The sequence below is a fragment of the Peromyscus californicus genome, unplaced genomic scaffold (assembly GCF_007827085.1).
Source record: "Peromyscus californicus insignis strain IS unplaced genomic scaffold, ASM782708v3 Scaffold_5__1_contigs__length_169319896, whole genome shotgun sequence".
Lineage (NCBI taxonomy): Eukaryota > Metazoa > Chordata > Mammalia > Rodentia > Cricetidae > Peromyscus > Peromyscus californicus.
Genome location: NW_026294573.1, coordinates 18,081,590 through 18,106,761, shown reverse-complemented (window position 1 = coordinate 18,106,761; position 25,172 = coordinate 18,081,590). Strand labels below are relative to the sequence as shown.

The 25,172-nt window shown below is 40.9% G+C and overlaps 1 protein-coding gene and 1 pseudogene across 1 annotated transcript in view; one reads left to right on the top strand and one right to left on the bottom strand.

Moving 5' to 3' along the window:
• Positions 1–1,482: 1,482 nt before the first annotated feature.
• Positions 1,483–25,172, top strand: part of Hnrnpr (heterogeneous nuclear ribonucleoprotein R) — a 33,579-nt gene continuing 9,889 nt past the window's right edge. The window contains exons 1-7 of the mRNA XM_052716225.1: positions 1,483–1,616; positions 4,682–4,850; positions 7,020–7,138; positions 7,717–7,824; positions 11,036–11,149; positions 21,066–21,242; positions 22,979–23,114. Coding sequence (XP_052572185.1) covers positions 4,694–4,850; positions 7,020–7,138; positions 7,717–7,824; positions 11,036–11,149; positions 21,066–21,242; positions 22,979–23,114 — 811 coding nt within the window. The 5' untranslated portion in view covers positions 1,483–1,616; positions 4,682–4,693. The remainder of the gene's footprint in view (positions 1,617–4,681; positions 4,851–7,019; positions 7,139–7,716; positions 7,825–11,035; positions 11,150–21,065; positions 21,243–22,978; positions 23,115–25,172) is intronic.
• Positions 24,946–25,048, bottom strand: LOC128098093 (uncharacterized; annotated as a pseudogene).

Below are 25,172 nucleotides of genomic sequence, written 5' to 3'. Positions count from 1 at the left end.
CAAGTGCTGGGATTAAAGGTGTGTGCCACCACCTCCCGGCTCAGTCAGGTTTCTAAGCTTGCATTGAGTCATCTGTCCAGCCCCGAGAACAGAGTTTAAATTTTTACAGTTCTGTAGGCAGGGGAGTCCATCGTAGTTGGGCACACGGGGGTAAGGGCCTTCTTGCGGTTGTTACCCTGTGGTGGAAGCTCAAAAGATTCAGAGAAAATCAGTCAGACATCAAACTCACAGCCTGAAGCCCTTCCATAGTCAGCATTAACCCATTGAGGGTGGAGTCCTAGTGCCTGAAACACCTTCCATTAAAGGCCCCACCTCTCAACACTGCCACAGAGGCGTCAAGTTCGGCACACATGCATTTCTGCAGATGCACTTTTAAAAGTGCAGGGGTAGCCGGGCGGCGGTGGTGCACGCCTTTAATCCCGGCACTCAGGAGGCAGAGCCAGGCGGATCTCTTTGAGTTCGAGGCCAGCCTGGTCTACTGAGTGAGATCGAGGACAGGCTCCAAAACTATACAGAGAAACCCTGTCTGGAAAAAAAAAAATGCAGGGGTAGATGATCAATAATTACATTTTGGTTTCTCGGGTTTGAGAAACTTGATCATCAGCTATACACTTGGAAGCAGATTCCTTGACCTCCACTGAGGTGGCAGCTGGGGTTGGGACAGGAGTGACAGGTGAGCGGTTTATGAATAACAGGAATTAGTCTCTTTGGGGGAATGAACGCTTTGCCCCCTGCGTAGATCCAGTGCCCTACCTACTCTGTGCTCCAAACTCTGGAGTCTCTGACTTCTGTTAACATGGCTCTCGAGTCAGATCCACTTTATTCTGTGTGGAAAGGAGCCAGGGAGGGAAACAAGCAGTTTCCCCGATCGTTCCAAGGGATGCTTTTCTACAGAAAAATCTCCAGCCAAACGAGTCAAATCATCCTTCAGTTGTGTTTTGATTAGAGCCAAGATGATCTAGCGACGGAGCCGGGCGCGTGGCGAAGGGTGTGTTTGGGAACCTACGCGATCCGGCCTGCCAGCAAGGCGTGAGGGAGGATTGGGGATAAGCAACTCCCGCGCCGGGCAGCAGCAGCAGCAGCAGCAGCGCCATTGCGGAGCGTGGCCGCAAGGACCCGAGGGGGCGGGGCTCCGGAGGCGGCCACGCGGCGCGAGGCCTAGATTTTCAGCCTCGTAACCGTGGTAGACGAAGAAGGAGGAGCTTCGGCCACGCAAGGCCTGCAGCCCCGCAGCCTCGCCACTACCAGGGGCTCCCACCAACAGACCCCTTTGTGTGCATGCCCCCGCCCCGGAGGCGCCTCAGCCAGTGGCGCTGAGAACCCTCATTGGCTCAGCCCGACGGCCACACCGATTGGCTCTCGGAGTCACCGGCATGGGGGCCGCTTTCTCTCTCTCTTATTGGCCCGCTGAACTGCCTATCAGACAGCCTCACGAGCTGATTGCTCGGCCGCACGGAGTCCCTGGAAGCAGTTCCGGGAAACCCCGCGTGCTGCCGGGATCGCGTCCCTGTCCATGAGGGGGGGGAGGGGGTGGCGCGCGCGCCATTTCTAGTCGTTTTCAAAGCGCCTCGCGCTGATTCTCACGGGCCAGGCCGCCGGCCCCCCGCTCTGCCCTGGTGAGTCTCGCGCTGGCCCGTGGGGGGAGGGGCCGGGAGTCCCGGTCTGACCGGACTCGGCCGGGCCCAGGCTCGGCGACCCGCTCTGCAGTTCGGGTCTTTGCTCCGAGGCCCGAGGGTGGGGGTGGGGATGGGCCGGGGGCGGTTTCTGCTCGGGCCGGCCGCGCAGCCGTGGGCCTGAGTCCTGCCGCTGCGCCTCCCCTCTTCGCTCCTTATCCTCAGCCCCTCCGGTGCCCGGCCCCTCGGGCCGCTGTCCTCCGCGCGGCCTGCCGGTCTCGCGGTGCTTTTCCCGCCTCCGCCCGCCGCTCTCGCCGGCCCGGCCGGGCGAAAGGGTTTCAGGCGTCCCCCTGACTCCGTTGCTTCCCCCCTAGGCCTGCGGTCAGGCCCGGTCCGCATCTCTCCGGGCCGCGAGTGGGATGTGTTGATAACCGGGTCGCGCCCGAGGGGGTGGGGTGAGCCGAGGGCGGGGTGCAAATCCTAGGGCTACCTGAGCTGGGAGCAAACTTTTGTGGGAGTCGGAGCCGAGGGGCCGAGGTGTGTGTGGGGTGCCTCCCACCCGATCCCCATCCTGCATGCTTGGAGCCGAGATTTGAAGGAAAAAATGACTACTTAGAGGCCGTGACACTTGGTTTCGAGCGGCGCCTGAGCTAGGTAATTCTGAGAATGTCATAGGCGCTCCAGATTGGAAAAGCGCTTCTTTTTCTTACACGGTAGTAACCATGTGGCCAGAATTTCAAGACGAAAGCCCAGGGTTCTTGAAAGGTTCAGGCCTTTCTTGTTACCTGTTTGAGATTTTTTTTCCCCCTGTCCTTCAGAGGCAGAATGTATGTGTCAGGAATCAGTCGTAGTGATTAAGGCTTGACACTACCGAGCTTTGAGATAACGGTTAGCTTTCGTTGGTTCTTTTAAAGCCCGTCTCTTAACATTTTGCTTAGAGATGCTCGCCAGAAGTCAGGGAGGAGCTAGTACTGACTTCCCAAGTCTCCCAGCGGCCCTTATAAATCTTACTTAAATGGCTTTATTTTGTAATTTTATTTTTTTTCTTTGCAAAAAAATGTTTAGGTTAAAGGATTCCAGTCACGTTAGTATATTTGCTGCATCCAGAAATATGGTTTGGCTGTGTGGCATTGTGTTGAATTGACATGAGTTTTAAATGGTCTCATAACATAAGTCTTTTAAATGAGTACTTTGTATTCGGCTTGAAGAGGCTTTTTTCCCCTCCTTGTTTTGAAGGTTTTATTTTCTGGAGTCTATTTTACCTTTTTTTTTTTTTTTTTTTTTTTTGGTTAAAGTTGACAAAATGGAAATTTTAAAACAATTTCAATATCGATGATAGTCATAAATATCTGTCTTGTGCTTAATACATAACTTGTCGTTTTGCTTCATGCATATTTTAAAAAACCACTCCACCTTAACAGTTGTTCATTGAACTTCTCCGTTAATTTGCCTCTCCTGTAACGAAGTATTCACAGGTGCAGTGCTGTGAAGGTCTTGTGATCTTACTGTAGTGTTTGGGAGGGATGGGAGGACACTATATGTTTGAGGATTTTAGAATGCTTCTTCATAGGACTAGATTGTATTAAACAGTAAATTATGCTCATCTTATGTGCTAATAGTTTCTTCCAGTTTTGGATGTTTCCATTATTTGCTAGTTCACCATACTCTGAGGCTTGCCTTGAGATAGATTTATCAGTCCGCGGCTCTCGACATTAGGGCTAGGGTGAGTTTTGTGATGATGGGAAGTCATGCTGTTCAGGTCATTCTCAGAGTAACACTGTTCACATTTTCCTTTCTCCTGTTGCCTCCCGCCCTCTTGTGCTTTTCCTCTCATTAACTTCAACTAAGTATCAGTGGGTGTTCAAATGCAGAGTTGTTTTATGTCAGGAAACAGCCCCTGGCATATTTGCATAGTGTTTGATGAGCAATCTGGAAGTGATTGGTTATCTTAGGCTTTAGTGCTTTTAGGTGTCTTGTGTTTTCTTCTTAGCTGGCTATCTCGAGTTTCTTTGAGGAAAGTAGGCACTTCTTGAGACTCACCTTCATCATGCCTTTATTTCAGTATGTGTCGCAATATCTTTATTGTGCCACCAGTTATCTTCATCACATTATGATTTCACCACAAACACACTTAAATTCCCTGACTTTGAGGTAGTATAGACTGGCTTTGTATGTTTTTGTGATTTACTCTCTCTTCAGGGAATTGGTCCATTTCAGCATTATATACAGGCTGAACATACAAAATGATTTTGGTAGGTTAATCTGAGAAATCTGGCTGAAGTTTATGCCAACTAGATAGTGTTTGTGAAGTTTTTTGGAAATTGTCCATTCTTCAGTATTTTTTGCAACTTTCTTTCACTGACAAGAAAAGTTTAATTCGTATGTCTGATCTTTTTTTTAAGCAAGAAGCAACCTCAACTATAGCTCACTTATTTTTATGTAGACTTTAAACAATGGCTTAGCTTTTAAAATTGGTCATTTTTTCTTTTAAATCTGTGAATGGGAATAGCGAATTAATCTTAGAACAAAATTAATTTGTGAAAGTTGTGTTTTTTAAGTGAGGTGAAGAGAACCTAAGCCACTAGCTCATTGAACTAGATACAACATGGATTTATTTCATACCTATGTTGTTTCTGAAGCAGAGCTAGGAAAAATGGAAAGTTCTTAAACCTTGACTAAGTGATGTGTGGGTGTTCATTCTGTTTTAAAGCAAACTTTAGAAATCTATTAAGCTGAGGGGCTTTTAGGATTTTGTGGTGGTTTGTTGATCTGCTCCCCAGAACACAATGGCTGCTTTTGTTACTCAGCAATTGTACCTTCAGTAAATTTAAGCCCTTTTAACTCAGAGTACATGAAGTTGCTTAAGGCTCTAATACTTCCATGTACATTTTCTATAGTTTCACAAGATTAATATTGAAAATTTAGATCAGATGCTCACAAAAGGCATAAAATATTCTGGATAGTTGTTATTAGCAGCATGTGTACAAATTAGTTCACATAAATCATGCATTGTCCTACAAACTAGTTATTTCTGGCTTAATGTAATATAGCTCCTGAATTTTTTCCAGCAGCATAATAAAATGGCTAATCAGGTGAATGGTAATGCGGTACAGTTAAAAGAAGAGGAAGAACCAATGGATACTTCCAGTGTAACTCACACAGAACACTACAAGACACTGATAGAGGCAGGCCTCCCACAGAAGGTGGCAGAAAGACTTGATGAAATATTTCAGACAGGTATAATATGCATTTCTTGTTTCTGACTGGTTATGAAAGTGAGGGCAACCACGTTGAATTTTATAGATTTTTAAGGTTAAATAATGCTTACTGTTTCTGTGTAGAGCTGAATATACTTTCCCTTCATGGAGGGCATATTGGGTTTGACTTTGATATTCCTATTTCATTATTTTGAAGCCTTCTTAGTGTTGAAAATGCAGTCTTAGTTGTTTCAGAACAGATCATCAGTTTGTCTTAGATTTACTACCAATTAAAATGTATGTTTCAGCATACCAAAATTTGCATTTCCCCCTTAACCTAAATCAGTCATCATTTTGCTTTACTTTTCTACTTTTAGCTTTTTTTAAAGTGACTGTTAAATCAGCTTAGGTATGATTAGGTGGCATAGTAAGAGGAATAGTTAGACTGTATTTTCTGAAACGATAATACATGTCAGACTTCTGGAGAGTTTGTGGCCTGTCTAGTTTCTTACAGACAGAAATTCACATCTCTCGGTAATTTGGAAGTGTTTGGTTTGTAACAGCTGTTTTTTGTTTTTGTTTTTTCTTTAATGTGTTAAGTCCCATGGTTAAGTGCTTAAGCAAATTTGAACATCTTAATATGGTCGGTTGTAAGTGGTTTGAAGTTTTAAAGAGGGAGAGAAATATTTACCCTTAGGGAATGGTGTTCGTAAATAAATGTGGCCTCCTTTGGGGCCATAGATGGAAACTTTCTTCCTCTGTGTTTGTGTGCCTATCCAGATCAGTAGAGAGAATTGAATTGTTTCTCTTAGAAATATGTCTTAAATACAGTAGACAAATAGCTGTGCTTTTTTTCCCTTAAAATATTTTAAATCTCAACAGCTGAGATTTAATTTTAGATACTAAAATGGCTTTTAAAAAATGACTCCTGGGTGATGGTCCCATTTGAAAACCAGTTCTCAGGAACTTTCTGTGACATTCTGCCCTAGAGAACTGGCAGTGATCTGCTTAGAGATGCTCCCTTGTATAGTGTTTCGTTACTGCTAAGAGGCTGATGGTCTGGTTGTAGGATTGGATTGATAGGATGGATTGATGATTGTCCTGAGTTGTGGCTTTGGGTGGTGATGTGAAATATTCAAGTAAGGAAACTTTAGTCATTTAGCCATGCTCATTTTGAGCTTTTAAAACATGGCATGGCAACATTTTTTAGCAATAACTTTGCAAGTGGCATTACATTTATTTTCAGTTTATTTACTATAGGAAATAAAGTTCTTTTTGGCTTTACCAAAATAGAATCACTTTCGGTGTTGGTTCATATGGACTTGGGGAGGGGGCTGTTAATCTGTCAAATATTTCTGTTTTACATTGGACCAATTCTGAAAAGGTGCCTTATATATTAAGTTATTTTAAACAGATATTCTTTGTGTCATTAAGTAGACTACATATGTAGAATGCAGCACATATATATATTCTGCATACTTTATTTAAAATTTGTAACATTTTTATTGGCATTTGAAAGAGATTGTCATTATTGACAGTGTTGTGAATGCCACAGCATCTTTTAAGTCTCAGCTTGTTACTTCAGAAGAAAAAGATTGGTTTGAAATACGGCTTCAGAATTGATTTAGCAAGCTGCACTTGCATTTGTAGAATAATTTAAAATTATGCCTTTCCACATTCTGACTGCAGCAAAGTAGATGCTTGGATAAACACATTTTAATTTATTTTTGGTGCTAAGGAAGGAAAACTTTTGACATGTCTTTGGAGTGGAAAGAATTAAGTAAAATTGGTTCTCATATTTTCTCCTACCTCTTCTATAGTAAACAATTATAACAACCTTTAATTTGAATATTCTGAAGAAATAGTGTATTCTTGCCACTCTAATACAAACCAGAATTTCTTAAATGAATGGTTCATCTGTAGTACAGTATGTGTATCAGACTTTCAGAACTTACTGCTGTTTGGGGAGTTGGAAAAAATTTAGGATCCTAAGTTTTTTTAAGTTAAAAATTCATGTTTATAGTTGACATTTTATGTTTGGTTTTTGTATTTATACTATCTATATCTTATTTGTATAACTGTGTATGCATATAGTTAAATGAGAATGTAATTTGTCAGAGATGGTATTGAATGTAACAACTCTTGCTAGGACAGTGTAGCTTGCCCCTTTTATTGCAATAATGTTAACCCTTTTCAATTTGATTTTTAGGGTTGGTAGCTTATGTCGATCTTGATGAAAGAGCAATTGATGCTCTCAGGGAATTTAATGAAGAAGGAGCTCTCTCTGTACTACAGCAGTTCAAGGAAAGTGACTTATCTCATGTTCAGGTAAGGTCAGTACTAGCAAACGCCTCTGAGCAGTTGATGATCCGCAGCTCTTGAACTGTGACATACTCTTTTCCCTGTGGGGAAGTGGTCTTTTTTGTTTGTGATTATCTCTCCTTTGAAAAACTTATGGGAAAAAAGATCAGTGTCAAAGAGTTTCAGAAGCATAAGCACAAGGCAAAAGCCTTCCTCCACCTTCTTATACAGTAAGTTTCTTCAAAAACTTAAGGCCATGGTTTGATTAGTGTTACTATTAAGTTTTATATGTTTGAATTGCTTACATTTAAAAAATACTTTTGGGTTATTTGATCTATTTTTATGTGAGAAATACTTTTAGACATCTTGGAAAGATAGTCCAGCTTCAATTAAATATTAACAAATGGAAGATCATTTTTTTCCCAGTTTGGAAGGTAAGCTCCCTGAGGCACTGTCTTAATGTCGTCTGCTCCAGCCTCTGCTACATGGTGACTACTCATCAAAATATTTGTTGAATGAATGGAATGATTATTAAATTTCACTGTGTATTTGACCCTTCAGAGATTCCTGGTAATTCTTCCTTTTGGATTGCTTGCATGTTTTAGAACAAAAGTGCATTTTTATGTGGAGTTATGAAGACCTACAGGCAGAGAGAGAAACAGGGCAGCAAGGTGCAGGAGTCCACAAAAGGGCCAGATGAGGCAAAGATCAAGGTAAACACGACTGGGGGGGTTACAGTATTGATGAGAAGCCCTAATTCAGACTCTTCCTTTTCTGACTGAGGGGCATGTTTATTACTTTCTTTATAAGCACTGTTTATGTTTTGTTTGTTTGCTACAGGGTCCCATTATGCAGCTCAAGCTGGCATGGTACTCACTATGTATCCCAGGCTGGTCCCAAATTCATGGTGATCCTGCCTCAGCCTCCTGAATGCTAAAATGATAGGCCTGAGCTATCCTGTCTGGGACTTTTTCCCCTTGGGAAAGAGCTATTGTATTGTAACTTTCTTCCTTTTGAATTTCCCCTGACCTCAGTTTATAAAGTGGTAATGTTTGTGCTTCCCTCCTGGAGTTGTGAAGATTCAGTGGATTCATATGTAAAGTGTCCACCCTCCCCAGTCATTATTATTATTTAGATAACTGCTTTGAAAGGCAAATAGGCTTTCCTGAAAGACCTAGTTAAATGGGTATTGTTGATGTTGCAGAGATTACCCCCCAACCCTAGCCCTGGGGGTCTGACCCAGAGCCTCACACATGCTAAGCAAGTGCTTTATCCTGGTCTGTACTCCCAGATTTAATTGGAATGGTATTGAATGTTGGCGTTGTTTGTTCAGGTGGTTTATGTTTAGTATAACTAGCTTTGTAAAGTGCCTTTATACTTTTCTCCTCACCATTTGTAAAATGACCTAGTCCCATTCTTTTAAAAATTCCAGACTACTATATAAAAACTCTGTTTGGCTGACCAACCTTAAATTGGGGGAGAAAGACCTCTCAAAGACCCTTAAAACCCCCAGCCCTTGAAGACTTCGGCTTCTTGAGTACCCTCTCTGTTTTGAAGAGGATCTTTCTCTGTGTATCCCCACTTTTCACATCCCTAATAAAAGCCTTTCTTTACTGCCCCCAATTCTGGTTTGAGGTAATAGTTTAAAAATTTACATTCTCTGAATAGTTGAGTACCTGGCTATTTTAGTAATGGGTATATTATAGAAATAATATGTGTATATTTTTGTCTTAGTTAAGCGTCTCTATTGTTTTGATAAAACACTATGACTAAAAGCAATTTTGGAAGGATAAGATTTATTTCATCTTACACTTCCCTATTACAGTTTATCACTGAGGAAAGTCAGAGCAGGAACTCACGGCAGGAACCTGGAAGCAGGAATTGATGCAGAGACCATAGAAGAATCCTTCTTACTGGCTTGCTTCCCATAGTTTTTCCAGTTTGTTTTCTTATATACCCCAGACCACCTGCCCAAGGTGGCACTGCCTCCAGTGTGCTGAGCCCTCCTATATCAAGATTAGTTAATCAAGAAAATACCCCAGAGACTTGCCAGGCAGTTTTATAGAGGCATTTTTATCAGTTAAGATTCCTTCCCAGATATACCTAGGTTGTGTCAAGTTGACAAACCAACCAGTACAATTGCTAATTTGTATGTTATTTGTATAATATGTATATTTGGTTATGTTGCTGTTACATATATATTTGTGTTTAAAGGCTTTGAGTCAAAGGTAGAAAAATGGAAGGCCCAAGATGTCTATCCCTGTGGAATCCCAGGGTTAACTAAACCTAATACACATAAATGTGGTATTGCTCTGTGCAATTAAAAACCTAACGTGCAAAGCTCTTCTCTTACTTGGTAGATTGCAGATTGCAGATTGCCGGGTTTTTTTTTTTTTTTTTTTTTTTTTTTGGTTCTTTGAGACAGGATTTCTCTGTGTAGCTCAGGCTGGCCTCGAACTCACAGAGATCCACCTGCCTCTGCCTCCTGAGTGCTGGGATTAAAGGCGTGTGCCACCACTGCTCGGCTTGATTGCATATTTTGTTTGCCAACAAAAGATGTTCTATAGGCCTTTCATGTGAATGCTATCTATATATAGTGCATGCTCTTTGAGGGCAAGGGCATATTTTCTTTATTTTTTGGGGGGGTGGGGTGGGGTTTGAGACAGGGTTTCTCTGTATAGTTTTGATGCCTGTCCTGGATCTCACTCTGTAGACCAGGCTAACCTTGAACTTACAGAGATCGGCCTGGCTCTGCCTCCCGAGTGCTGGGATTAAAAGTGTGTGCTGCCACCGCCAGGCTAAGGGCATATTTTCTTTTTTAGGTTTATTTATTTATTATGTATACAGTATTCTGTCTGTATGTGTCCTTGCAGGCCAGAAGATGGCACCAGATCTCATTACAGGTGGTTTTGAGCCACCATGTCGTTACTAGGAATTGAACTCAGGATCTCTGAAAGAGTAGTCAGTGCTCTTACCCGCTCAGCCATCTCTTCAGCCAAAGGGCATATTTTCTCTGACTTCTCTTAACCAATGTTAATGAGATAGGATGATAATCAAGAAATAGTAAGGTTTCTTCTTTTGAAATCTGAGTATTTATTTGGTAGTTGCCAAATTTAGAGTCTATATTGTGAGATTGTCCAGTTTTTCTGGAGCTTGTGTTATAGTAAGAATATGCAAAAAACAAATGGAACTGGAGTTAAGGACAGTTATGAGCCGCCATGTGTGTGCTGGGAATCAAACCTAGGTCTTCTGCAAGACCAGCAGGTGCTCTTTATTACAAAGCCATCTCTCTGGCCACCCCCTTTTAGATATTTTATTGTTTTTAATAATATGTATAGGTGTGTGTCTGAGTGTAGGTTTGTGCACATGACTACAGTGCCCATGGAAGCCAGGAGAGGGTATTGGACACCTGGACCTGGAGTTAAAGATAGTTAATTATGAGATATTTTACCTGGTTGCTGGGAATTAAACTATGGTCCTCTGCAAGACCAGTAAACTCTTTTAACTGCTAAGCTATCTTTCTAGCCCTTGTTTTGTTTTGTTTCATTTTATTTTTCAGGACAGAGTTTCTCTGTGTAACATTCCTAGCTACTCTAGAACTTCCCCCTTGTAGACCAGGCTTTCCTCAAACTCACAGAGATTCGCTTTCCTCTTTCTCTGCCTCCTGAGTGCTGGGATTAAAGGCATGCACCACCACATCCAGACCCCACACCAGGTTTTTATGTTATACTGGGGATAGAACCCAGGGCCTCATGCTAACTAGATAAATACCTTTATCAACTAAGCTATATTTCCAGCTGCCCGCTTTTAATCTAACCATAAAATACATTTCATAAAATGTTATAGTAACTTTTAGAAAAGATTAATATATTGATTTGTGTGTGTTTATAGTTTCAAGTATAACAGATGTGTAATTATGTTTAGGCTTTGCTTGAGAGGACTGGTTATACTCTGGATGTAACCACAGGACAGAGGAAGTATGGTGGTCCTCCACCAGACAATGTGTACTCGGGTGTGCAACCTGGAATTGGAACAGAGGTAAGTGTTCATATTCCTTTGCCAAAAATCTTTCCAATCTATTAACTGTATTATCTAGTGTATGATGTGGGTAAAGTACTTCATTCCTTTCAAAGTGGCTAGTGTTATATTGGTGATATTTATGTGCACTTTGTATCATTGTTAGCAAGGATAATCTTGGTATAGATACTTTTTTTGTTTTTGTTTTTGCCTTTTGAGACAGGGTTTCTCTGTGTAACAGCCCTGACTGTCTTGGAACTTGCTTTGTAGACTGTGCTGGCCTTGAGCTCACAGAGATCTGCCTGCCTCTGCAACCACGTGCTGGGATTAAAAGTGTGCATCTCCAAGCCCAGCTTGATACTTTTTAAAATTAAGAAATAACAGATAAGAATTCTTGGAGCTTACTGCTAAAGGGAGAAATAGTTGTGGTTTTTTGGTGTTTTTTTTTGGTGCTAGACATTTGAGTTTGGGGCCTCATGCATTCTGAACATGTGTTCTACCACTGTTCTATGCTCTTGACTCAGACAGACCTTTTATTTGAAATGGTATCTTAGTATGTAGCCCAGACTGGTCTTGAACTTGCAAGCCTCCCTTGGGAGTGTTGCAGTTATGGGCATATGCCAGTGTCCTCAGCTCATGTTTATTTTAAGACAGCTTATATGTAACCCTTCCTGGCCTAAAGTGCTCTATGTAGACCAGACTGGCCTTGAACAATTGGCAGTTCTGTGTGCCTCCCAAATATAGGGGTTGTAGTGCTGGGGTGAGCCATCATGTCTGGCTCCATTTTTGTTTTGTAATGTCAGTATTTTGTAAACTGTGCTTGTCATTACTCTTTGCTTTCTCTCAACACATAAAATGCATTTAGTAGTTAATGAGAAACATTGTAAATGGGAGGGAATTCCACAAGGGAAGGTGTAGCTGTAGAATCAGAGAAAAAGAGTTGAGCATATTGGTTCATACATGACTAAAGAAGTGGCTCTTAGGCTTTTGTACAAGTTTCTCTTGTACAAAAAGTTTGTACAAAGCAAGTTCCAAGACAGTCAGGGCTGTTACACAGAGAAACCCTGTCTCAAAAAACAAAAAGTTTCTCATACTGCTGGAGTGCGGGGGTGACAAGTTTACTCCATACCAGGTTTATGCAGTGCAAGTTTATGCAGGAGCCAACCCAGGGTTCTTGTGTGCTAGGTAAGCATCCTACTCATTGGGTTCCTCCCACATCCTACAGCCCTAGTCCATGTGCTTTTAATTGTAGCATTCTCTGATCTTTTAAATGGAGAAACTAGGCAACAAAAAATAACCTGTTACAGCAGGGACTGATTTCTGATTTGATGTCTCCATTGTCTATATTTAGTACTTAGCATAGTGCCAGGAACACACTGCACACAGTATTTGATGAAAGTTTGTTTTTTTTTTTTTTTGGTGTGTGTGTGTGTGTGTGTGTGTGAGAGAGAGAGAGAGAGAGAGAGAGAGAGAGAGAGAGAGGTGTGAGTGGTGTGATGTAGGATATGTGTGTAAGAGTACAGGTGTGTGGAGGGTGGAGGTCAGAGAACTGCTTTTGGGAGCCTGTTCCTTCTACTGTCAGTTCTGGAGATTGAACCCAGATCATCAGACTTGTGTGGCAAGTCCACGCTTGAACTTGCTATCTGGCCTCTCAGATACTGCGATTACAGGCATGTGCTACCTTTCCTTGTTTGTAGGAATTTCTTAAATAAACAGCATGATGGAGGTGAGGAGAATAAGGGTAACTCTTAGTCATGGTGTCTGCTCATTATTTGGGGAATAGTATCATTGTTAGACAGTAGAGTTAAATGTTTAGGTTGTCAGAGTTATAAGAAATTAAAAATTTACTCTCCTATATGAACAGTTTTTAAGGAGACAGTGACGTTTTTGTACTGTTAGAAATTGTATGATCATAAAAGCTAAAACTTACTTTTCAGATGACCAAAACCAAAGATCATAATTTTTTTGTTTGTAAATGGATAAGCAAAGATGACTGTAGTTAGCATTACTCTAAAGAAAAAAGTGTGTGTATGTCTGATGTGTAGATGTGTGTGTGTGTGTGTGTGTGTGTGTGTGTGTGTTTGTTTGTTTAAAAGTAGAGGACAACTTTGTGGAGTTGGTTCTTTCTTTCTTTCCACCCTTACCTGGGTTTGAGGATCCAGCTTAGGTCCCCAGGCTTGTGTGGGAGTACCTTTACTTGCTGAGTCAGCTCACTGCTCCCGTCCCTATTTTATTCTCTTAGTATAGTATGCTCAGTGCCTTTTGTTCTTTGACCTTCTTTATCATGTTATAATAGTTAATATCTCTTTCTTAGTGTTTGATAGTAAAAGAGATTCTAAGCATTTTTGGGTTTAGAAACACTAAAGCCATCTGCATATTATTAGTTTGTTGACTGTTTTAAAATCATACAATGTGAGCCTGTTAGAGGACTCAGGGGATTAAGGTGCTAATTGCCATGGCTGATGACCCGAGTTGGATCTCCAGGACACATGATGGAAGGAGAGAACCAACTCCTGAAAGTTGTCTTCTGACATTAACATGTGTGCCATGGTGTGTACTCCCATCCCCAATATAAATGTAATAAAAGAATAAAATTGTGATTATCAGTAGGGTTGGAATTGGGATTCTGAGGCATCTAGGTTCTTTACAGAAACATGTATCCTCAGTGAAACATGGGATACAAATAAGTAATATTTTGGTCTTGTTTCTCTCTTGACCTCTTGTTAACAGCTTTCTCCATCCTTCACTATTTTTTTGGGCAGGGAGGTGGTGGTGGTTTTGGGGACATTTTTCTATGTGGTCCTGGCTGTCCTGGAACTCCCTTTGTAGACCAGGCTGGTCTCAGAACTCAGATCCATCTGTCTGCCTCTGCTTCTCAAGTACTGGGATTAAAGACATGAGCAACCGATGCCTGGCCCCATCTTTCACTTTTTAATAAATAATTTTAATTGCGTATATGTATGTACATGTCACAGTGTACATGTGGAGATCAGAGGACAATTTGTGGGAATTGTTTCTCTCCTTCTACCATGTGGGTCCTGGTAATGGAATTCAGGTCGTCAGGTTCTGTGCAGCAAGTGCCTCTACCCAGTGAGCCTCTCACCAGCCCCCATCCACCCTTCATCTTTTCTGTCTGTCTCTCTCTTCTTTTAAAGACAGGGCCTCTCTACATAGCTTGGCTGTCCTGGAACTCATCATGTAGATTAGGTTGGTCTCAAATTCACAGAGATCTATCTGCCTCTGCCTCCCGAGTGCTGGGATCAAAAGTATGCACTACTATGCCCCGCTCTATCCTTCATCTTGGTTTTTCAAGACGAGGTTTCTCAGTGTTTATAGCCTTGGCTGTCCTGGAACTTGCTCTGTAGACCAGGATGGCCTGAAACTCACAGAGATCTGCCTGTCTCTGCCTCCTGAGTGCTGAGATTAAAGGTGTGCACCACCACCACCTGGCTTGTTTATATACTTTTAAAGCAATGTAGAAATGTGGTTCAGTTGGGCCTGGTGGCTCAAGCCTGTAATTCAAGCTACTTGGGAAGTAGAGACAGGAAAGTCTCAAGTTCAAGCCTGTTTGGGCAGTTAGCAAAACCATATCTCAAAATAGAAGGGAAAAGAGGCTAGGGCTGGTGTGGTTGGTGAGGCGGCTTACACTTGTAATCCCAGTTCTTGGGACAGGTGGATTACTGTAGGTTTTGAGGCCAGCCAGGGCTATATAGATCCTGCTTCAAAAAACAAACAGATAAATAAATGGAGAGAGGGAGGAGATAATAGTTAGTGGTAGAGTTCTTACTTAATATGTTTAAGGCTTTAGGTTCTATCCTAACAGCACAGGAAAAAAAAAAAGAGAGAGATTGTGATCCACTTTTTGAACTCCCAGTGTTTTTTTTTTTCCTACTAGTTTTAGTATTGTTTTTACTTGTTTGAGGCAAGGGTCTCATGTACCTCAGGCTGTGTTTACATTTGTTGTGTGACTGAGACTGTATCAGCATTTGTGGCTTAGAGTTTGTTCTTAGCATTAGAATTTTTTTTTTTTTTTTTTTTTTTTTTGTTTGTTTTTTTTGGTTTTTCAAGACAGGGTTTCTCTGTGTAGCTTTGGTGTCTTTCCTGGAACTCACTCTGTAGCCCAGGCTGGCCTCGAACTCACAGAGATCCACCTGCCTCTGCTTCCTGAGTGCTGGGATTAAAGATGTGTGCCACCATTGCCCGGTTAGATTTTTTTTTCTCTTATAAACACATACAAGAAAACTGGATTAAAAATGGAATCAACTGCTCCATATTTTCCTCATTCTTAAGATATCCTGAAACACTTCTAAGAGGGCAGCTCAGTTTAAAAGTCGTCTTCACTGTTATACCATTCAGCATGCTTGTTGAGGCCAGAGATTAATGTTAGGTGCTTCCTCAATTGCTTCCCACCATATATTTTTTAAAAAGGTTGAATTCTTACATATATATAGAGGCATCAATTCCTGGAACTGGAGGCGCAAGGTGTTGTGAGCTTGTGTTGTGGGTGCTAGGAATGAACTTGGGTTCTTTGCAAGAGTACCAAGTGTTTGTAACTATTGAGCCATCTGTCCAGTCCCTCCCTATGTTTTAAAATTTTATTTATGTTTGTGTGTGTGGTGGTGGGGAGCATGTGTTCCATGGTTTGCATTTCATAGTGTGCATGTGGGGGTCAGAGGACAACTGTATGGAGTTGGTTCTGTCCTACCTTTACGTGGATTCCAGAGATTGAACTCAGGTTGTCGGGCTGAGTCATCTCACTGGCTCTCCACCTTATTTATTTATTTTTAGTGCATTGGTGTTTTGCCTGCATGTATGTCTGTATGAGGGTGTCGGATCCCCTAGAATTGGAGTTACAGAATGCTGTGAGCTGCCGTGTGGGTGCTGGGAATTGAACCTGGGTCCTTTGGAAGAGCAGCCAATGTTCTTAACCACTGAGCCATCTCTCTAGCCCTGCTCTCTCCACATTTTTGAGACAGAGTCTCTTAATGGGTAAAGTGCTTGAGGCCTGAGTTCTAATCCCCAGCATCAATATAAAAGCTAGGCTTAGTGGCACATGTCTATACCTCAGTACAGGGTCAGGGGCAGAGACCACTAGGTCTCTGTAGACCAGGCTGGCTTTGAACTTAGAGATCATCTGCCCCCTCTTCCTGAGTGGTGGGATTCAAGGCATGCCCAGCACCTGGTTTGTTTGTTTGTTTTTTCTATGTATATGTGTATTACCTGTTTGTGGCAGTCTGCAGAGGCTCTAGTTATCAGACGCCCCAGGATCTACAGTTAGAGGCAGTTGATTGTAGGAATTGAACTTGGGTCCTCTTCAAGAGCTGTACATGCTCTTTAACCACTAAGCCATTCTTCAGCAGAAACACGCATCCTTCTTGTACATTTCTCATTCTCAGGATAATGCTTAACAGTTTGTTAATGAGTACATACCTCTGGAAGTAACTTACAGAAAGTACTATCTAAAGAGTAGGCTTAATCATCTTCAAGTTCAGTTTTAATATTGCTCCATTCTGAGGCACTGACCTCAATCAAAACCAAAAAAAAATTTTTTCTTCGAGACAGGGTTTCTCTGTGTAGTTTTGGTGCCTGTCCTGGATCTTGCTCTGTAGTCCAGGCTGGCCTCGAACTCACAGAGATCCACCTGGCTCTGCCACCCGAGTGCTGGGATTAAAGGCGTGCGCCACCACTGCCTGGCCTAAAAAATTTTTAATGATGGCTTTAAGAAAACAAAAACAAATACTGGAGTAGGATATGGTGGCACGTGACTAATCCCAAGGTAAATATTTGGGAGGTGAAATCAGGGGATCAAGACTTCAATCTGTAAATATCTGATATGCAAGATATCTGCTATGCGACCCCTGTGAAAGAGTCGCAACCTGCAGGTTAAGAGCCATTGTATTAGTTGGCTATTTTGTAGAAAGATTCAGAAGAAGTGGTGGGTCATTCTTCATTTTATTAATGTTTTTACAGAGCTTGTAGGTTTAAGAGACTTTCAAGTATATGACTTTGAAAGTCCTGCATTGTGTATGGGGAGAAACTACTTCTGCAGTAGTAAACCTAGAGATGGGGAGTGGGCTCATGCCAGCACAGGTTGAACTTTTACTGTTAGAGAATAAATTGCTTGTTTTTCTTACTCCTTTCTGTAGACTGAGTTATTAACCAACTTCTAACTTATTTATTTTTTAATATATATTTTAATTTTAGCTTAGCTTAGTGAAACAAGCTTGTCTAGTTCTAAAAATAATGGCACAAATGTTAACAAAGTAGTGTAAATAAATATCTGTAGCTGTGCTGTAAATATTTTCAGAGTATCACTGATTTTTGCTTTATCTGTATTTCTACTGAGTAGGAAGAAATCATGAATCATGAACGATATAATTATCAAGAACCATTTTATTATAATTGGAAGATAGAGCAAAATTTACTTTTACCTTCTAGAACCTCCCCCTCCTGGGCAGTGACCTCCCTAGATATTCTGTATGTGTTAACTAGACCACATTCTCTGCCTTTAGCCATATTCCCAGCCTCCTACACCAGTATGATTTTGAAATCCACAAATACAAGTAAATTCATATAAAAATGCTCTAAGCATGGGTTAGAGATACAGTTCTTACGGGTACTTGGCTACTGTGTGTGAGGCTCTAGGTTTAATTTGTAGTATCCTTCAGATGGATTATAGGCTAAGAATGTAATTCAGTTGGTGCAGTGCTTGCCTCCATGCGTGATCCTTGTGTTTGATGCACAGTAGTGCATAAAGCAAACATGGTGGTATATGCTTATGATTGCAGCACCAGGACAGAGAAAGAAGGATCAGAAGTTCAAAGCCATCTTCTGCTGCACATTGAGTTGAGGACCAGTCCTAATATACATGAGACCCTGCTTAAAAAAGAGGGAGAGGACTGGGTGGTGGTGGTGCATACTTTTAATCCTAGCACTTGTGAGGCAGGTAGATTTCTGTGAGTTCGAAGCCAGCCTGGTCTATGGAGCGAGCTCCAGGACAGCCACGGCTACACATAGGAACCCTGTTCCTGGGGTGGGGGGTGGGGGGCTAGAGAGAGGGCTCTGTGATTAAGAGCACTTGCTGCTCTTATAGAGGACCCAGACTTGACTCCCAGCATCCACATGGATGCTCACTCCAGTCCAAAAGGATCAAGAATTCTATGTCATTCTTAGCTACATAGTGAGCACATAAGAGCTTATTTAGAAAAAGGGGGGAAAAAAGATTATATGGACTCTCTGCTGTCATAGAACTTGAACCTTGAATGTGTGGTTAGAAAATGAGGAAATTGGCTCACTAATTAGAATACTTGTTCCAAGTAACTAGAAGTATAGATTTGAATCGGTCACCTCTTACTAAATTAAGCCACAATTGTAGCCTGCCAGGATTGTCCTGTTAACCCTGACTGATGGGCTTGGTCATACAATTCATTTTCTACCATTATCAGTATGCTTCCCTTATAATGTAAATCATACCTAGTCATTTTTCTGCCCAACACATCTAGAAAAAAGTTCTAAGCATGGTTTAACCTAAGATGGCACTGTTTTCTGACTTTCCACCACTCTTCATTGAAATGGACAGCTATAGCCTTTGGGCTGCCTTTCCCCCCACCTCCCCTCTTTATTTTTTTTTTTTTTTTGTTTGTTTTTTTTGTTTTTCGAGACAGGGTTTCTCTGTGTAGCTTTGCGCCTTTCCTGGAACTCACTTGGTAGCCCAGGCTGGCCTCGAACTCACAGAGATCCGCCTGGCTCTGCCTCCCGAGTGCTGGGATTAAAGGCGTGCGCCACCACCACCCGGCTCCCCTCTTTTTTTTAATAGCCAGGGTCTCTGGGCAAAATTACAGGCTAGGCAGGAATAAAGGCGTATGCCATTAATAATGATTTTTCTACTTATTTGTAGTGCTAGGGATTGAACCTAGGGTCTTTCTTGTTCGAAAGATGCACTCTACTATTGAGCTATATACTCAGTCCTTTCAGAGTGCTTTTGTTACTTTATTCATTATCTGTGGTTTGGGTCATTGTTCTGAGTTTAAAATATTGAGGTAGATGAGTTTTCACTAGAAAATTTCTCTCATATATATTAAATATATGTAAATATATTAATTTGCTGTTTCATATTTGCAGCTTATAAATGTTATATCAAAAGATTGTTTTAGACCTGGGCAATATGGTACACATCTTTAAACCCAGTCAGTACTCAGGAGGCAGAGGTAGGTGAGTTGGAGGCCAGTGTGGCCTGCAAAGAGAGTTCCGGGGCAACCAGGGCTACACAGAGAAACCCTGTGTGGAAAAACTAAAAGACAACAACAAAAAGTTGTTTTAATGTTAATGTTGGAGAAACTTGAAAATTTTGATGTAAATGCTGATTTATTTTTACTTTAATGTTATAATTTTATAACTGAGCTTTGTAATTTTATTTTTTTCTTTGTTTATAATTAAAGAAATGCCACTTTCTTAAATGGTAAAAAAAGAATTGTTTTCATACTTTAAAATTAAACGTGCTTGCCAAGCATGGTAGGTACTTAGGAAGGAGGCTGAAGGAGGAGGGTCATCTAAGCACAGGAGTTGGAAGCTGGCCTGGACAACATAGTAATGCCTCATTTTCAAATAATTTCCTTATAAAGGAATAGACCGAAGACAAGAGTTTTTTGAAAACTATTAAGGTTGTCTTTTAAATAATGAAGACTTTAGTATTGAGAAAACTCAATGAAAGCCTGGTCAATTTCGTATTAAATTATTGTTATATGAAAATGATGAGTGTTAGCCAGGGTGGTGGTTCATGCCTTTAATCTGAGCACTTGGGAATTAGAGGCAGTCTGATCTTTGGGGGTTCGAGGCCAGCATGGTCTATAGAGGGAGTCCCAGGACAGTTACAATCCTGTCTCAATAAACAAACAAATGAGTGTTGTATTTCTATGAAGGCACAGATGAGCTGTTCTGTCTTCTTTCTTCTAAACAGTGTCTAACTGTATAGACCAAGCTGGCCTGTAATTGACAGTTAGTACAGTTTTGTGCGGCTACCAGTTTCCATTTTATGTATATACTTTTTGTTGACAACACTAGGCTTTTTTGTGTTTGTTTTATTTAATTTTTGTTTTTGTTTTTCAAGGCAGGGTTTCTCTGTATAACAGCCCTGGCTGTCCTGGAACTTGCTTTGTAGACCAGGCTGCCCTCTAACTCACAAAGATCCTCCTGCTTCTGCCTCTTGGGTACTGGGGTTAAAGATGTATGCCACCATGCCCAGGTGTTTATTTATTTGTTTTTTTTGTTTTTTTTTTTTTTTTTTTGAGACAAGATTTCTCTGTGTAACAGCCTTGGCTGTCCTGGAACTCCTCTGTAGACCAGGCTGGCCTTGAACTCACAGAGATCTGCCTGCCTCTGCCTCACAGCACTGGGATTAAAGGTATGCACCTCCACTGCCTGGCTTTAATTTTTTGAGACAGGGTCATACTGTGTAATCTTAGTTGGGCTGGAACTAGCTGTGTAGACAAGGCTGGTCTTGAACTTACAGGACATCCACCTGCTTCTACCTCCTGAGTGCTGGGATTAAGGGTGTGTGCTACCATGCCTACCTGACTTCAAGGTTATAATAAAAGAGTTCATATTTAATCTAAAACAGATTCAAATTGTCCTCATTCTACCTTAAGTACCTTATGCTTTTTTTTTTTTCCATGGGTTTTTTTTTTTTTTTTTGATTTTTTTCAAGACAGGGTTTCTCTATGTAGCTTTGCGCCTTTCCTGGGACTCACTTGGTAGCCCAGGCTGGCCTCAAACTCACAGAGATCCACCTGGCTCTGCCTCCCGAGTGCTGGGATTAAAGGAGTGCACCACCACCGCCCGGCTACCTTATGCTTTTTATCCCCTGACAAGACAGGAATTCTGCCTCTGCCCCTAAAATGATATGCTTACATTGGATTCTAACAAGAACATTTTATTTCAGGTCTTTGTAGGTAAGATCCCAAGAGACTTATATGAGGATGAGTTGGTACCCCTTTTTGAAAAGGCTGGTCCTATCTGGGATCTGCGCCTCATGATGGATCCGCTCTCTGGTCAAAATAGAGGATATGCATTTATCACCTTCTGTGGAAAGGAAGCAGCCCAGGAAGCAGTTAAACTGGTATGTGATAAATATCCACTGTCCAGGAACTTACCATTTGAGAGAATAAACTTCAGTTCAAAAACATTTGTAGTTAACATTGTTTCATTTTCTTTAGTTACTGCTCTTAGTATCTTTATATTGACTGAGTTGGTATGTAATCTTTGCTTTATTTTTTCTGATTATAATTCTAAGTTAACAGATTGGTTAGCACCAAAAAATTCAGCAGGGTTTTTTTTTTTTTATTTAATATCAAGATAATTCAGATTTTTCTTTTAGATAAAAACAATGTCAGTTCTTGCTGTTAGACTTTAGGCTTGGCACTCAGTATCATGGAGGCTGAGATGGTTCTGCAGAACATAACTGGATGACGACGACTTTTTTAGGACTTGGTTTAGGAAACAGTGTGAATCTGTTTTATTTTTGTCACAATCTAGCTATACAATTTAAAAAAAATGTATTCTAAATCTCCCTTTTTTTTTGTAATAGCCTTCTATAGTTTTCTTTTTCTCTAGGGCTTATTTCCATCTTGTACTTGTTAGAGCAGCAGTAGGTTTTACGGATGGCTTGTGTTCTTACTGTATGCAGGTGACTCTCGCAGTCTGTGAAAGGAGCAGTGTCAGTGTTTCCTGGCAGACTCTTGCCAAGCATCTGAGGGCATATGCCAAGTGGTAGACAGTTCCTGCCCTTTCAGCACAGCTGTATCCATCAAATGTTTGGTTTCATTAGTGAGCTCTGAATTAGTTCTTTCCTGGTCTGGCCCAGGTTTTAGTTTTTCTGCTGGATTTTTTTCTTCAAACTTGTTTATTCAATATTAAGAAAATTTCCAGGCTTTATTTTCTCATTTTTGACTGTATATGGGTGACACCCCTCCCCCACAGGGTTTCTCTGCGTAGTTTTGGTGCCTGTCCTGGATCTTGCTCTATAGACCAGGCTGTCCTCGAACTCACAGAGATCCGCCTGACTCTGACTCCTGGGTGTTGGGATTAAAGGTGTGCATCACTGCCGCCCAGCTATGGGTGACTTTTTAAATCATCTTTTTTAGTAAACTAATGGTAAGTAATGTTAAAACATAAACTAAAATTTATTAAAGAATCTGTCACTATAGTGAGTTCAGATAAAACATTTTTTATTGTCTTCATAAAGTTTTGAAAGTGTTTTGGTAGTTTACAACTTTATTTAGAATTGAGGTTTGTATACAGTGTGAAACTCCTGTAAGTTTCTTTGGCATTGATTAATCCTAACTGTTCCTTTTTACATATGATTGTTTTGGCTGTTGCTTATGTATATCTAATTTTATACTCAAGGACTCTGAATAGTTTCAGGTATTCCTTCTGAAATTCTCTGGAAAAGAATTTTCAGGTAGATAAGATTGAAATATGTAGCCAGGCAGTGGTGGTGCATGCCTTTAATCCCAGCACTTGGGAGGTAGAGAGAGGCAGATGAATAGCTGAGTTCAAGGACAGCCAGGGCTACATAGAGAAACCCTGTCTCAATCTCCCTACCCCCAAAAAAGAAAAAGAAATATTCAATGTTAGAATGAATATCCTTGAGCCCTTTTTATATGGAGGAACAGAGGTTACAAAACCAAGCTATAACTGGAGATTGTAACAAGGTTAAAATACATACTCATGTTTTGGCAAGCTTTAGGGAGCTTGGTGAGTGAGTGACCTTAAATTGTGGGGCTCTTTAGATTTATATCAGTTGTCCTCAGTCTGGGGTGGTTTGGGGGTCTCTGGTTCTTTTCTTCTTTGCAGTGTGACAGCTATGAGATTCGCCCTGGTAAACACCTGGGAGTGTGCATTTCTGTGGCAAACAACAGACTTTTTGTTGGATCCATTCCAAAGAATAAGACAAAAGAAAACATTCTGGAAGAGTTCAGTAAAGTCACAGGTAAAACAAAAATGCATTTAGAAGTCGGTTTGTGGGAATTGTTGTATTATTTATAAATATGTGTTGTCCCCCCCCCAAAGAATTAGTCTCCTATATCTAAATTGTTTCCTTTCTACTTTAATAGTGGTTGGACTGAACACGTGTCTTAAGTATTCTTGATTTCATGGAATTTCTTTTTCACTTTGTCTTAATCGAACCTTGGTTTTTGCCAGAGCCTTTAATCTGTAGCCCTCAAGTGAAAGCTTTTTCTTTCAATAACTTTAGGATTAGGGAGAAGAGGGTTCTCATTTCTTCCTGTTGACCTGTCTATGTAATTTTTAAGAATTTCTAATTGAATTTATTCAGTTGATTGAGAAGTACATTTGGTATCACAGGTCCACATACTTAAATCACTGGAGTCATGCATCCAAGTGCATGCTTGTACTCCTTGAACTTGGAGGTTAGGAGTTTGTCAGCAGAACTAACTCAGGGACAGTCTGGGAAACAGAAGACTTTATATATAATCTGAAAGAATTGAATAAAACCATACTTTGATTTATTACAAATGATTCATCTTATTTTCCATTCCATTTCACTTTTTATGTGGGTGCTGGGGATTTGAACTTAGATTCTCTTGCTTTCACAACAAGTACTCTTACCTACTAACTGAGCCATTTCCCTAGACAGCAAACATTTCACTTTTTTTTTTTTTTTTTTTTTTTTTGAGATAATTTCTAGCCTTGGCAGGCCTAGAGTTTGCCGTGTAGACCTGGCTGGCCTCAGTTACAGAGATTTAGCTGCCTCTCTCTATCTCTGCCTCTGGAGTGATGGAATTAAAGGAGCGTGCCACCACACCTGGCCTGCATTTCACTTTTTAAATGTTGAGATTGGACCAGTGAGATGGCTCATCTGGTAGGGGTGTGCTGGCTGCAGGCCTGATGATCTGAGTTCAATCCCCTGCTTACACAAGTTGGCAAGAGAGAACCCACTCATGAAAGTTGTTCTTTGACTTCCACAGATACATCATGGCATAGGAGTATCTGCTGGTATGCCCGCTGGCATGCTGTTTCTCTCTTTCTCTCTGTGTGTATGTGTGTATCTCCTTGTCTCTCTCTTCCCAATCCTTTCTCTTGCTCTCTCTTGTACACATTAGATAGATAGATAAATGTTGGATTATCATTTGAAAACACTATTTTAAGACCATGGCCACTTCTTCTAAAAAACACTACATTCCTTTAAAATCTGTATAGATAACCCATCTAAGGCCAGACTTCAGTTATCCAGAATAGAGCTGGATCTTTTCTACAGAAATTCTACTCTGAAACCTTAGTTTCCAAAGCTCATTGTGTTGGTCAATTGCTCTACTGACTGTTTATGTAGCAGTTCCTTTCTGTTCATGTCCTACTTACTTCTCCAGCATGTGCTTATTAAAATGCCTGCTAAACACTGGGATACAGTGGTAGATAAGAGACCTATTCTTTGCTATTCTTTGTCTTTATAGAGTCTACATCTGGGAAAAGAGTTAAGATAAAATATTAAAGAGAAATATTTCCACATTGTAGTAAAATATTATAAAAGGAAAATACAGAATATTTAGCTACAAAATATCTACTGTCTGTTCCCATGGTTAGCTTTTCTGATAAGGTGTTATTTCAGTCAAGACCTGAAAACTCAAGACTATACAGCATACAAAAGAACAGAGTGCCCCATGGTTGAAGAGATGGCTCAGTGGTTAACAGCACTGGCTGCTCTTCCAGAGGACCTGGGTTCAAGTCCCAGCACCCACTTGACAGCTCCCAAAGAACAGAGTGCATTCCAAAAGAGTAACATACATCAAGTGTCTGAGTCAAGAAAAAAACTTGTGTTTTTTAAAACTGTATGCGTGTTGTTAGGCCCAAGGACTTCTTCTATCCTTGTAAAGGGGAGTGCTAACCTTTTTTCCTTTCATACAACACAAGAAATAACTTTTTATGTTAAAGTAACTAATAGAAAGCTAATGTTTGTTTAAAGGTAATTTAAAGCAGAATTATGTGAGATAAAGTAGGCAGGGCTCTTTTAGACCATGTAAGAAGTTTTTAT